At 33.1% G+C, this 14,363-nt stretch overlaps 1 protein-coding gene across 5 annotated transcripts in view; it reads left to right on the plus strand.

The window, feature by feature from the left end:
• The window catches only part of AGPS (alkylglycerone phosphate synthase), a 404,117-nt gene that overhangs the window by 322,683 nt on the left and 67,071 nt on the right, over positions 1-14,363 (plus strand). For 4 of the 5 annotated variants that reach the window (XM_087435433.1, XM_004426664.3, XM_087435431.1 and 1 more), the window contains 2 exons: positions 9,286-9,411; positions 12,704-12,812. In XM_087435433.1, coding sequence (XP_087291559.1) covers positions 9,286-9,411; positions 12,704-12,812 — 235 coding nt within the window. The remainder of the gene's footprint in view (positions 1-9,285; positions 9,412-12,703; positions 12,813-14,363) is intronic. The other variant, XM_087435430.1, reaches the window with a different exon arrangement.

Consider the following 14,363-nt stretch of genomic DNA (forward strand, 5'->3'; position numbering starts at 1 on the left):
AAAGATTTTCTCCCATTTAAGTTTCATAGTTTTTAGTTTACATTCAAATCTTTGATGAGTTTTGAAAATTTTCGAGTTAATGTTTGTGTATGGTATGAGGGATGGATTGAAGTTCATTTTTTTTTGCATGTGGATATCCAGCACTATTTGTTGAAAAGACTGTTCTTTCTTCACTAAATGGACTTTGCACAATCATAAAAAAGTCTATTGTCCATATATGTGTGCATCTAGTTCTGGACTCTATTTTGTTCTGTTGATCTATTGTATATCTTTATACCACACTGTTTGGATTATTGTGGCTTTATCATGAATCTTTTTCAGAGTTGTTTTGGCTATTCTGTGTTCTTCACATTTCCATATGAAATTTATAATCATCATCTCAATTTCTGTAAAAAACAAAAAAGCTGGTTCTGATTTCGATTGGGATTGCATCAACTCTCTACATCAATTTGGGGAGAACTGACATCTTAATATTGATTCTTCTGACCCATGAACATGGTATATCTCTGGTATTTTTAGGTCTATAATTTCTCTCAGCAGTGTCTTGTAGTTTTCAGTGTACAAATCTTTCATATTTTTTTATCAGATTTGTCCCTAAGTATTATATGTTTTTTGGTGCTATAGTAAATGATATTTAAAATTTTTTTCAATTTCTGTGTATTGTTTATTGGTATATAGAAATATAATTGACTTTTGTATCTTATATCTAGTAATTCACTAATTCTAAAAGTTTTCTTGTAGCTCCCATTGGATTTTCTACATATATGATCATGTCCTTTGTGAACAGAGACAGTTTTACTTCTTCCTTTCCAATCTGTATGCCTTTATTTCTTTTTCTCACCTGATTGCAATGGCTAGAACCTCTAATACAATGTTGAAAAGAAGTGAAAGTGGACATCCTTGTCTTGTTCCTGATTTAGGAGAGATGCATTCAGTCCTCTAAGTATGATATTAAGTATTAAGTATGATGTTATGTGTAGTTTTTTTTTGTAGATGTCCTTTATCAAGTTGAGGAAGTTCCTTCTTCTTAGTTTGCAGAGAGTTTTTATTAGGAATGGAATTTGGATTTCGTCAAGAGCTTTTTTGTGTCTTAAGGTGGAAGTTGAGGTAATTTATGTGAGGCCTTTCTTCTTTTCTAATATAGGTTTTCACTACTGTAAATTTTCCCCAACTACTGCTTTAGTGGTATCCTACAAATTTTGATATGTCTATTTATTTTCATTCATTTAAAAATATTTTCTGCTTTCCTTTTGATTTTTTTCTTTGACCCATGGGTCCTTGCAAGTTGTTATTTAGTTTCTAATGATTGGAAGATTTTCCCAGACATCTTTCTGTTATTGATTTCTATGTTAATTCCATTGTGTTCAGAAAACATACTTTATATGTCTTGAATCCTTTCAAATTAATTGATATTTGTTTTATGGCCCATGATATGGTCTATCTTGTAAATGTTCCATGTACACTTGAGAAGGATGTATCTTCTCCTGATATTGGTAGGAGTAGTCTATAAATGTTTATTAAGTCGAATTAATTTATAGCGTTGTTCAGTTCTTCTATATTTTTTCTATTTTCTGTCTACTTGTTCTATCGTTTATTGAGAGAGGGGAATTAAAACATCCTACTGCCATTGTAGATCTGTCTACTTTTTATTTTTGGTGAGGAAGATTGGCCCTGAGCTAACATATGTTGCCAATCTTCCTCTTTTTGCATGAGGAAGATTGGCCCTGAGTTAACATCTGTGCTAGTCTTCCTCTATTTTGTATGTGGGATGCTGCCACAGCATGGCTTGATGAGCAGTGTGTAGGTCCGTGCCTGGGATCCAAACCTGTGAACCCCAGGTCACCGAAGCAGAGTGCATGAACTTAACCGCTACACCACCAGGCCAGCCCCGGGATCTGTCTACTTTTTCTTGCAGTTCTATCAGTTGTGTTTTTTTTTGGCAAGGAGGATTGGCCCTGAGCTGACATCTGTGCCCATCTTTCTCTATTTTGTATGCGGGATGCTGCCACAGCATGGCTTGATGGAGTGCTGTGTAGGTCCACACCCGGGATCCAAACCTGCAAACGCAGGGCCACTGAGGCAGAACATGTGAACTACACCACTGGGCTGGCCCCTCTATCAGTTTTTAAAACTGATATATTTTATCATATATAAAATATATTTTAAAGCTCTGGTATTGGGGGAATGCTTAGGATTATTATATTTTCTTGATTAATGAACCATTTTGTAATTATGAAATGACCTTCTTTCTTCCTGATAATATTTTTGCTCTGAAATCTACTTCATCTGGTATTAAAACAGCCATTCCAGTTTTCTTTTGACTATTGTTAGCATGATATATCTTTTTCCTTTTTTTATTCTTTTACTTTTAACCAATTTGTATCTTTATATTTAAAGTGCTTTTCTTTATAGACAGCATAAAATTCATCTTTTCCTTTTTATTTATCCTGACAATCTCTACTTTTTTTTTTCTCTTTTTAAAATTTTTATTTATTTATTTGGTGAGGAAAATTAGCCCTGAGCTGACATCTGTTGTCAATCTGCTCTTTTTTGCTGAGGAAGATTAGCACTGAGCTAACATCTGTGCCCATCTTCCTCTGTTTTGTATCTGGGGTGCCGCCACAGCAAGGCTAGGTCTGTGCCCGGGATCTGAATCTGTGAACCCTGGGCTGCTGAAGCGCAGCACACAAACTTAACCACTACTCCATCAGGCCGGCCCCAACAATCTCTACTTTTAATTGAGGTGGTTAGACCATTTGCCTTCAATGTGGTTTATTGATGTGGTTCAGTTTAAGACTGTCATCTTGCTGTTTGTTTTCTGTGTTTCTCATCTGTTTTCATCATTCTTTTCCACTTTTACTGCCTTCTTTGGATGGAATATTTTTTATGATACCATTTTATCTTCTTTGTTTCTTTATTAGCTGTAACTTTTTGTTTTGTTATTTTAAGGGTTTTACGGTTTATAGTATACATCTTTAACTTAAAACAGACTACCTTCAAGTGATAATATAACACTTCAGAGTTTAGTATAAGAACCTTAACAATATCATACTTCCCTCTCTCCTTGTCTCCTTTGTGCTATTATTGTTATACATTCTACTTTTATATATGTTGTAAAGCCTACAATGTAGTGTTATTATTTTTGTTGAAACAGTCAATTATCTTTTAAAAATATTTAAGCTATAAGAAAACATCTTATATATTTACCCATCTAGTTACCTTCTTTGGTGCCATTAATTCCATCTGATGTTATTTTCCTTCTGCTTAAAGGACTTCTTTTAACATATCTTTAGTGTGGGTCTGGTGTTGATGAATTTTTTCTGCTTTTGTGTGTTTGAAAATGTCTTTATCTCATCTAAGTTTTTTTTTAACACTTTGTTTTTTTAGAGCAGTTTTAGGTTTATAACAAAATTGAGAGGGAGGTACAGAGATGTCCCAAATGCCCTTTGCTCTCACACATGCATAGCCTCCCTGCCCCCTTATTAACATCACTCACCAGAATGGTAGATTTTTTTACCAAGAATAAACCTACATTGACACATCATAATTGCTCAAAGTCCATAGTTTATCTTAGGGGTCACTCTTGGTGTTGTACATACTATGAGTTTGGATAAATGTATAATGACATATATCCATCATTATATTATCATACAGAGTAATTTCGCTACCCTGAAAGTCCTCTGTGCTCTGCCTATTCATATCTCTTCTCCGTACCCCTGGCAACCACTGATCTTTTTATTGTCTCCATAGTTTTGCCTTTTCTAGAATGTCATATAGTTGGAATCATAAAGTATGTAGCCTTTTCAGATTGGCTTCTTTCATTTAGTAATATGCATTTAAGGGGCCTCCATGTCTTTTCGTGGCTTAATAGCTCATTTCTCTGAATACTATTCCGTTGTCTGGAAGTACTACAGTTTATTTATCCGTTCACCTATTGAAGGGCATCTTGGTTACTTCCAAGTTTTGGCAATATATGAATAAGGCTGCTATAAACATCTCTGTGCAGGTTTTTATGTGGACATAAGTTTTTAACTCCTTTGAGTAAATACCAAGGTACATAATTGCTGAATTGTATGGTAAGAATGTGTTTAGTTTTGTAAGAAACCACCAAACTATCTTCCAAAATGGCCGTACCATTTGCATTTCCACCAGCATTGTATGAGAGTTCCCATTGCTCCACCTCCTTGCCAGTGTTAGGTATTGTCAGTGTTGTGCAGTTTGGCCATTCTAATGGGTCTGTAGTGTTTATCTCATTGTTCTTTTAATTAGCATTTCCCTTATGACATATAATGTGGAGCATCTTTTCATGATTATTTGCTATCTTTGATGAAGTGTCTGTTAAGGTCTTGGCCCATTTTGAATTGGGTTGTTTGTTTTTTTATTGTTGGGTTTTAAGAGTTCTTTGTATATTTTGGGTAATAGTCCTTTACCAGATGTGTCTTTTGCAAATATTTTCTCCCAGTCTGTGGTTTCTCTTCTAATTTTCTTCATATTATCTTTCACAAAGCAGAAGTTTTTAATTTTAATGAAGTCCAGCTTATCTCTTGGGTGTTGTATCTAAAAAGGCATCAGTATATGCAAGGTCATCTAGGTTTTCTCCTATGTTATCTTTTAGATGTTTTATAGCTTTGCGTTTTACACTTAGGTCTATGATCCATTTTGAGTTAGTTTTTGTCATGGGTATAAGGTCTGTGTCCAGATTCTTGTTTTTGCATGTGAATGTCCAGTTGTTCCAGCACCATTTGTTGAAAAGATTGTCCTTGCTCCATTGTATTCCCTTGCTCCTTTGTCCAAGATCAGTTGAGTATATTTATGGGGATCTATTTCTGGCCTTTCTCTTCGGTTCCATTGATCTGTTTGTTTATTCTTTCTCCAAAACCACAACTGTTGGATTATTTTAGCTTTATAGTAAGTCTTGAAGTTGGGTAGTGTCCATCCATTTCCTGGCTCATAGTTCTTCTTCAATATTGTGTTTGGATATTCTGGGTCTTTTGCCTCTCCATATAAACTTTAGAATCAGTTTGTCAATGTCCATGAAATAACTTGCTGGGATTTTGATTGGGATTGCTTTCAGTCTATAGATCAATTTGGGAAGAACTGACATCTTGACAATATTGAGTCTTCCACAAGCATAGACCATCTTGCCATTCATTTAGTTCTTCTTTGATTTCATTCATCAGAGTTTTATAGTTTTCCTCATATAGATCTTGTATGTAATTTTTGTTAGATTTATACCTAAGTGTTTAATTTTGGGGAGTGCTAATAGATTATGTTTTTAATTTCAAATTCCACTTGTTCATTGTTGGTATATAGGAAAGCAATTGACTTTCATATGTTAACCATGTATCCTGTAACCTTGCTATAATTGCGTATTAATTTGAGGTCACCTTTTTGTTTTTTTAAAAAATATTTTAACTGAGTATAGAATTAAAGATTGACAGTGTTTTGTTTTGTTTTATTCAGTAATATATAGATATTGCTCTACTGTCATCTTACTTCGTTGTTTCTGATGAGAAATGTGTTGTTACCCTTATCTTTATTTCTGTATACATAATGTGGTTTTTTTCTCTGGTTGCTTTTAAGATTTTCTTCTTATTATTCATTTGAGCAGTTTGATTATTATGGACCTTGGTGTAGTTTTCTCTGTGTTTCTTATGTTGGGGATTTGTTGAGCTTTTTTGATCTGTGGGTTTATAGCTTTCTTCAAATTTGGAAAATTTTGGCCATTCTTCCCTCAGATAATCGCCCCCCTCCCCCGACCTGACCATTAGGGACTCTGTTTACTCACGTATTAGACTGCGTGGAGTTGCACAGCTCACTTTGCTCTTTTTACTTTCTTTTAGTTTCTGTTGCTATGTCTTGAAGTTTACTCATCTTTTATTTTGCTGTGTATGTTCTGCTCTTAATCTCATTAAGCATATTTTATTTCAGACATTATCTTTGTCATTTCTAGATGTTTTGAGTCTTGTTATATCTTCTATGTCTCTACTTAATTTTTTGAACATATGGAATACTGTTATAGTAACTGTTTTAATATCCTTGTCAGCTAATTCTAACACCTGTGTTAGTTCTGGGTCAGTTTTGATTATTGACCTCATAATGATTATTTTACTCATCATGGGTTGTATTTTCCTGCTTCTTTGTATGCTTGGTAATTTTTTATTAGGTGCCAACCATTGTGAATATTATCTTGTTGGGTCTTGGTGTTTTTCAGTTCTGTAAATATTCTTGAGCTTTTTTCTGGGATGCAGTTATTTGGAAACAATTGGATCCTTTAGTTGCTTTTATGATCTTGTAGGTGGATTCGGAGCAGTGCTCAGTCTGAGGGTAATCATTTCCCATTACTGAGGAATGACCTTCCTGGGTATTCTACCTCATGCTCTGTGATTTAAGAGTTTTTCCAGCTGCGCTGGTGGGAGCAGGTACTATTTCTGGCCCTCTGTGAGTGCTGGCACTGTTCTCTAATCTTTTTGGACTATTTTTTCCTCTGGTCCTGGGTAGTTTCCTCGCTTGCATGTGCTTTTCAGTACTCTGCTGACTAGTGGAGGGCAAACCCTGTGTCAGTCTCAGGGGTCTCTCTCTGTGCTGCTCTCTCCTCTTCAGTACTTTCTCTTGTGAACTCCAGAGACCTTGGTTTCCCACAACACTAAACTTTGTCTCCTCAACTCACAGTGTTTGCCAAGTTCTCCCTGAATTCTTTCTCTGCACTGCAGCCTGGAGCAGTAAGCTAGGGGCAATCGTAATGCTCACCTCCTTTGTTTGCTTTCTGTTAGGGATCACTGTTCTTTGTTACATGTCCAGTGTTTGAAAACTTTGGCTTCTTAATATTTTTCTGTTTTTTGTTCTTTTCAGATGGGAGTGTAAATCTAGTCCCTTTTACTTCAACTTGGGTAGAAATGGATGTCCCTGCTCTACTTTTTATTTTTTCCATTACACTTCTCTTCTAATTGTTCTGTATTAATTTAATTATGTTTCTTGTTAATTTCAGCTCCCTTTTCTGTCTCTATAATACAAGCTGAACAATTCAGTATTGTTTTGTTTAGTGATATATCTGAAGCATAGCACATAGTAGTAAATATTTGTTGTTTCCCTATTGAATAAGGAGACCAGAAGTAAGATAAAGTTTGTATTGCCATCAAGCTTCCTGGTGTATAGACGGAGAAGAGAGACTATTTTATTTTATTAAAAAAGAATATTTGGTTAAGTGTGTGAGTAAATCTATAGACCTTTCTCAGTGGATTTTTCTTAGCAGTTAATGGCATTAACAAACACGTATTCTTTAAAAGGAGAAGTGGCTGAATATATATGATCATAGTTACCATTTATTGAGTACTTACTGTATGCCAAGAGTTGTTTCTTATTGAATTAGCATATTGTAGTATGCAAATTTTCTAGCAAGGGTAAATGATAAGTCTCAAACTCATGTTCTTAACCATTACATTTACCTCACTTACCTAGTAGGAAGTTAGTCAGATTTTAACAAAGAAGTAGATTTATATTGGTTTGCTAGGTAGAGCTCCCTCAGCCTAGGGACTAACTTTTTTTTTTGGATCCTCATTTTTTTTTTTTTTTTTTTATGATTTTATTTATTTATTTATTTTTTCCCCCGAAGCCCCAGTAAATAGTTGTATGTCATAGCTGCACATCCTTCTAGTTGCTGTATGTGGGACGCGGCCTCAGCATGGCCGGCGAAGCGGTGTGTCGGTGCACACCCGGGATCCGAACCCCGGGCCGCCAGCAGCGGAGTGCGCGCACTTAACCGCTAAGCCGTGGGGCCGGCCCTGGATCCTCATTTTCATTGCTTTACATAATTTCTGGCTCATAGTAGCTACTTATAATTGGAGAAGGTGATGAAGTAGCCTACCAGACCTAAGAGGCAAATTAATAGTATGTCTAATATTGGATATATTTATAGAAATAGTTTAAATGTATATTTAATGATTTGCTTCTATATAGGTAATATGGAGATTTTATCATGAGAATATGTGAGAACTCTCTGTTCAGTACCTAGCACATCTAAGTTCTCTGTGAATATCTTTTCTTTTTCTTCTAATTTTAGAAAAATTGAGTAACAGTAATCTTTTGAGAGTAAATAATATGAATTTAGATTGTTTAGGAGTTAGGAAAGACATATAAAAGTCTGATAATCTTCATTTTAATCTGTTCAGTCATGTACTTAAACTACTTATTTGTGGGTGGTTATTAACCTTTTAAAATTAAATAAATGTATTGAATAAGTGAAAAAAATCATATTATGTAACAATTGATGTGTTTTTAAATCTTGTTTTCCTAGCAACAAAATTAGAAAAGATAAATAATTTGCATTGCTTGTGTGTGAAAGCTAACAAATTATATTTAACCTAATAGGCTTTCAAATTTTGGATTACACCTTTCACACCATACTTAAATACATAGATACAAACATAGCTAACATATTCTACGTCTTTGCATGGCTTACTTGAAAAGTAGAAGCAATTGCTTAACTGGATGACTATCAAAATGGTCAACACAGATTGATGGGCTTGAGTGCTGTAGACAGTGGGTATGCAGATGGTGGTGTCTGTACTGTTTGACATGAGATGGCTGAGTCTTTAAAATGATTTCAGTGGAATGTCTTTGGTGTTGTAGTAAAGGGCATCCATTCAACCTCAGGTGCTGTGCAGATGGCAAAGCCAAGCTAATATAGAAAAATGAGAAACAAGTGACTATTTAATGTACAGGAATGCATGATCCGCATCACAAGTAAATGACAGTGTTACATGCAGGAAACCTAGCCAGATGGCTGTACATTAAAACACATGACTCCTTGAGAGAATTAAGTACATGCAATTTGCTTGGATTTTCTGCAGGCCTGCTGCATATTATATTAGGGTAGAGAAAACAAGAGATTAAGTGCTTTGTTTATTGAAAGTGTTTAGGTGAAGTTGGCAGTTATTTAAGTATAATCTGATCTCCATAAGTATTTAAATTGTCTCTGTGGAGAAAAAAAAAAAGTAGGGAGGGTAGTTGGCTTTAAAATAAAAGGATGTAAGGAGTAAGATTGGCTACAGAACCTGTGGAAAATACAACTGTCTTTTGGCCGACGTTTTTCAGTTTTCCACTAGGCAAAAGCTTTAAAAAATTTTTGGACAAGTGTGATAAAAGTATTTATTTTTCTATGTAGGTTTTAATGAGTCCAAATTCTAGTGAGATATGGAAATTTCAAAGTGGGAAGAGTTAATGTGTTGAGTGCTGTGTGAAATGGGACCATTTTCACTAGTAAAATATTACATTTTTGTTTTTCAGCTTAAAGAAAGTGGTTATTGTACAGGTCATGAACCCGATTCCCTGGAATTCAGCACTGTAGGAGGATGGGTATCTACTCGGGCATCAGGCATGAAGAAGAATGTCTATGGCAATATTGAGGACCTGGTAAATTTTTTTCTAGTTACTATATAATAATTGATTACTATATTGAGATTTTTATAAAGTGATTAAAGCCTTTAAAAATTGAGTTGGATGGTAGAGTTGCCCAAAAGTATACCCCTTTTTGGTTATAGTAGTGTTGCCATGTGTAATAGAAGCAGTTAAAAGACACAACTGTGGTCATTATTTATGGATGCTCCTTTTCAAGTGACTGATTTTTAAGCTTGGTAGATGTTTCATAGTATCTAACTTATAAATGATATAAATATTATTTTATATGCCTCGTGGAGCCTTGGTCTTCAACTCTTTCAAGATTTTAGTCCATTTATTCAGGTGATCTTATTGCTATTTTTTTGCCTTAGAAGATTTTATATTTATTTTGCTGAAAAAATTTTTTTTGTATAGAATTAAAGAGCCCAATTGAAAATGTTCTAGTAAGTGGCACTATATCCTGTGATGTTTTAGGTGCACACCATTTTGCTTTAGCTGATCTGGTGCCAGTGTTCTGGGAGTTAGTGTGATAATAGTGTAACTATGGGCATCCTGGTTAGGAATTAGGTATCATTTGTTCCATTTGTAGCTTTTCCAGTGATTACTTGTATGACCTTGTGCAAATTGGTTCACCTTTCTAAGCTTCAGTTTCCTCCTCTGTAAAATGGTATAATGATAATTGCTGCATAGAATTATTATAAGAAGTAAAGGACATAAAATGAAAACTCTTAGCAGAGTCGGTCATGCATGTGTAGCAGGTGCTTCATAAATGTTAGTTCCCTTATCATCAGTATTTTGATAACCATTTAAAAGAACTTTAATTTAGGAGACTATTAAAGTGGTGTTCCTAACATTATTCCTAGAGCTATTTAGCATTGCTTTTCAAATCTAAAGTTTCAACATTTTCATCAATATCTTTGTTGCTAGAAATATCAAATCTTTAATGAAATATTTTGGTTCTTTATAGTTAACACCCAGAAATTTAAGACTTTAAAGTGTCTTTGTTATGAGCACTTTAAAAATGTTTACATTATCCTGTTTATTTTTTTTTTTATTGAGTATATTTTAGAAATCACATTTTTCTTTTTGCAATTAAAATAACAAATTCAGTTCCAGGGGAGAGGATTTGATCCTTTTGCTGTTGGATTATTAAGAGCTTTATCAGAATTAAGCAAATATTTGATATATTGGTATATTTTGTGCTGCTAAGGCACGTGATTTATTTTAATCCTTTTTTGGAGATATTTAAAGGCCACAAATTATAAGCGTACATGCTAATATACTTATTTGCATTAGTAATTACTTAGCACATTTTATTAAGTTAAAATTTTTTTGCAGTATATAATTTCCACTAAAACTGGCTTAATTTACATTAATTGCTTTTATGAAAACTTTACTGAAGTTGATATATGCCTTTATGTGGTTACAGGTGGAACTCATGAAAAAAATTAAACTTTTTGAATATGTTAATATATGTCTCTAATCAATATTGACGCAAATTCTTTAAAGTACAATAAGTCATGGTACTAATACCTATTTAACTGTTTGAAAAAAGCTGAAGATGATTGGTATAAAGTTTTAAGATTATAATCTGAAAATTGAGAAGTCTTGGTGCTGTCTATATACAGTGGGATAAACTTTTCATCTTAAATTCTGATCTGCGCTTGTTTTCAAGTAAGGAATTCTAATTATAGTTCAACTGAAAGTTATTTTTTAATTTAATGAATATCTCTTCACTAAAGGATTTCCTGAGCATTTCTGATTAAATGTTATGGTTTCTTATGCTGATGCTATAGAGCTGAAGCTTTTGGCTATTAGCAGTAGTAATCCATTGCTTCTATGAAAGGTGCCTTGGTATACTTTTCAGTATACAAGTTATGTAGCACTATGAAAAAGAAATTCAGATATGCTATGTATATTAAATACATATAATAATTTCTAACACTTTTAACGTCTTTGTATTTATCCTTCTAGACCTTTTGTAGGCATATTCACCAACACGTCTGTATCTAATTTTTAATATAAAAAGGATCATACTGTGTTTAATCTGCTTCTAAAATTATGTTATCAACATATTAATATGTAAATGAACATAAATTTGCACCATCATTTTTTAAGAGTCCATCTAATTCTCTTTTATTGATAATTCATAGTTTCTTAAAGTAACTCCCTATTAATGAACATTTAAATTATTCTTGATTTCAAAATTATGGAAAATGAAAGGAAAAATATCTTCTATAGTAATTTCTTTAGCATACCTCTTTAATCATTTTCTTTGGGTAAGTTCCTAGAGCTTGAATTGTTTGATCAAGATGTTTATACGTTTTTAAGTCTTTGAATCCTTACTGCCAAATTTCTCTATAGAAGTTTTGTGCCAGTTGACATTCCTACTAGCACTTTGAGAATCTTTATTTTGCTGGACTTTTAATGTCTATTTTGTCTTTTGATTTTTTATTTCATTAATTGCTAGTGAAAGTAAATTTTTAAAATGACCTCATTGGCAATTTTTATTTCTTCTTTTGTGAATTGCTTATTGATGTCTTCTGCTCATTCCTTCAACAATAAATAGACTGTTTTTATTTGTCTGTCAAAAAATCATTCTAAAAATCTGTTGGGATTTTTACCTAACCATTTCTGATTCACATCTCAGAAACTATTTTTGAGTGACCCCCTCTTCTAATATACTTACTTTCTCACCTGTAAGACATATGTCACACACATAATCTCTCTCCCTCTCTTTTACTCAGTCACTGCATCTCCCTCTCTGTTCCAGTTTTCACCTGAACATAATGAATACTTCATTCTTTTCACTCTTTTCTACTTAGTGGGCAAAGTAGATAAGTTGAAGGTGGAGATAAGGCAAGAGTAAATTTTTTCTTAGAGTTCTAAGAATCTAGAGCAGTGCTTGACATGAATAATGATACTTCATAAATATCGTTAAGTGAAAGAAGGAACCTATTAAAATATGATCATTGCTTATTTTTTCCGTTCTTTAGTTCTTTGCCACATGGATAACCCTAGACTAAATTTGGTTTGAAGAAATATGTTTTTCAGTTCTTAAGATGATAAATATATCTAAACCAATAACTATCGTAGGTTATTTTTCCCTCTTTTAAAGTTAAATAAAATTTATTTTTAGTCTAAAAATTACTAAAAGATATTAGAATTCTGAAGGGCATCACCGTTTATCACTTAACCCAATATTTAACAAGTAGTATTTATATAAATATATATGGATGTGTGTACACACACACACAACATTCACTGAGAAATGTCTAGAATTTACATCGTGCATTGTATTAAACAGGTGGTTCATATAAAAATGGTAACACCTAGAGGTATAATAGAAAAAAGCTCTCAAGGACCTCGTATGTCAACAGGCCCTGATATCCATCACTTCATCATGGGATCTGAAGGTAAATATTACTGCAAATTTATTATGAAAACATACAGGTTAGTGACTCAGTTTTCTGAAAATCTGTGATATTGTGATAACAGATCTTTGAAAGAAAGACATGTTTTATATATTTAAAGAATGGTGATTTTTTTAAAAAGTTTTATTACTTTAATTTAGTACTTCATAAAGTTTTTATTATGAGAACATCTCATTAAACTTCCTCTGACATTTTGCTTTTTTGTTTTAGAGTTTTTAATCAGTAACTTTAGGGAGAGTAGTTGTTAGGGTTTAAAGTGGTTCGCTTTAACATTTTATATTATAGTATTCTTTAATCTTGTCTGAATAATCAGGAGGAAAGAACTGATGTATTGTTTTATTGTCTTTCTGTAATTATATCTTTTGTTACTACTACTTGATTTTTTGAATAAGTGGAATTTAAAATTCTGTTGATTCACGTATCTTTTAAAACTTACCTTGGTCTTTTATTTTTTCACTACTTAACTAGTATCCTTTGCTTGGCTACTTAATGCTGGGTAGATTAGAATGTAATTCTTCATTTTATCCAAAACATTTGATTCCTGTACGAGTAAGAAAAAAACTAACCTTCCTTCTGTTTGCAAACTAATTGTTATGTAGGCACTGTGAATTGTATGGATAAGGAGAACATGGGCTTATTTTTCAATTCTTAGAATAGTAGAGAGGGATACCCCTTAAATTTAGAGAAATAAGATAAAACAAGTGTTTTTAAATTAGCGGAGATACTCATTACTAACTTCAGAAGGTGGTATATGCTGAAAAAAAGAGATTTTGGAAACATTTAGCTATATTCATGGATAGCATTTAGCTATATTCATGGATATAGCAATTATCATAAACTAGGATGTTAGGGCATAAATTCTAACCTTTGACAGTAGTAATCAAGGAGGGAAGAAAGTAGTGAACTATGTCTCTTAGTGACACCTAGAGATTAACTACTGAGTTGATGACCAGTAGGATAGCTTAGATCTTTTTCGTGATAATCAATGACAAACCTTTGTCAAGATATCTCACCAGTTGTCTCTCATTCTTTTTCTGATCAGTATACTCTTCTATGGAAAATCAGAACTACATTTTTAATGAGAAAAATATATGTTAAATTCCTTTAAATAAAAATAGTTCTCTAATGTTATTATGGAACTTTTTGTACTAATGCATCATCTGAAAGTTAGCTAGAAGAATAGAACATTTTGCCATCGCATATCAAATGAATAACAAATAGGTATTAAAACTGATAATTATTAATTATACTATAGATGTATACATAGTTAGAGTCAGCTCTATAAATATAAATTATCTTTTCAAGTAACCACATGAGACTTTTTTTTCTCCCATCAATTAGCATTTAAAAAATTCTAGTTGCTAGGTGCTTGAGTGCTGGCACAGTCCAAAGATACAGGTAATAATAGACAAGCGTAATACAGTATGATAAATTCTGTGATAGAAATAAACACAGTAAAAATATAGACAAAAGTCACGTTGATGGCTGCTTAAGAAGACTTCCTCAGAGACACCATGCCTAAAGTGGTCCTTG

This window comes from Ceratotherium simum, chromosome 9 (assembly GCF_057802395.1).
Source record: "Ceratotherium simum simum isolate JZ-2026a chromosome 9, ASM5780239v1, whole genome shotgun sequence".
NCBI lineage: Eukaryota > Metazoa > Chordata > Mammalia > Perissodactyla > Rhinocerotidae > Ceratotherium > Ceratotherium simum.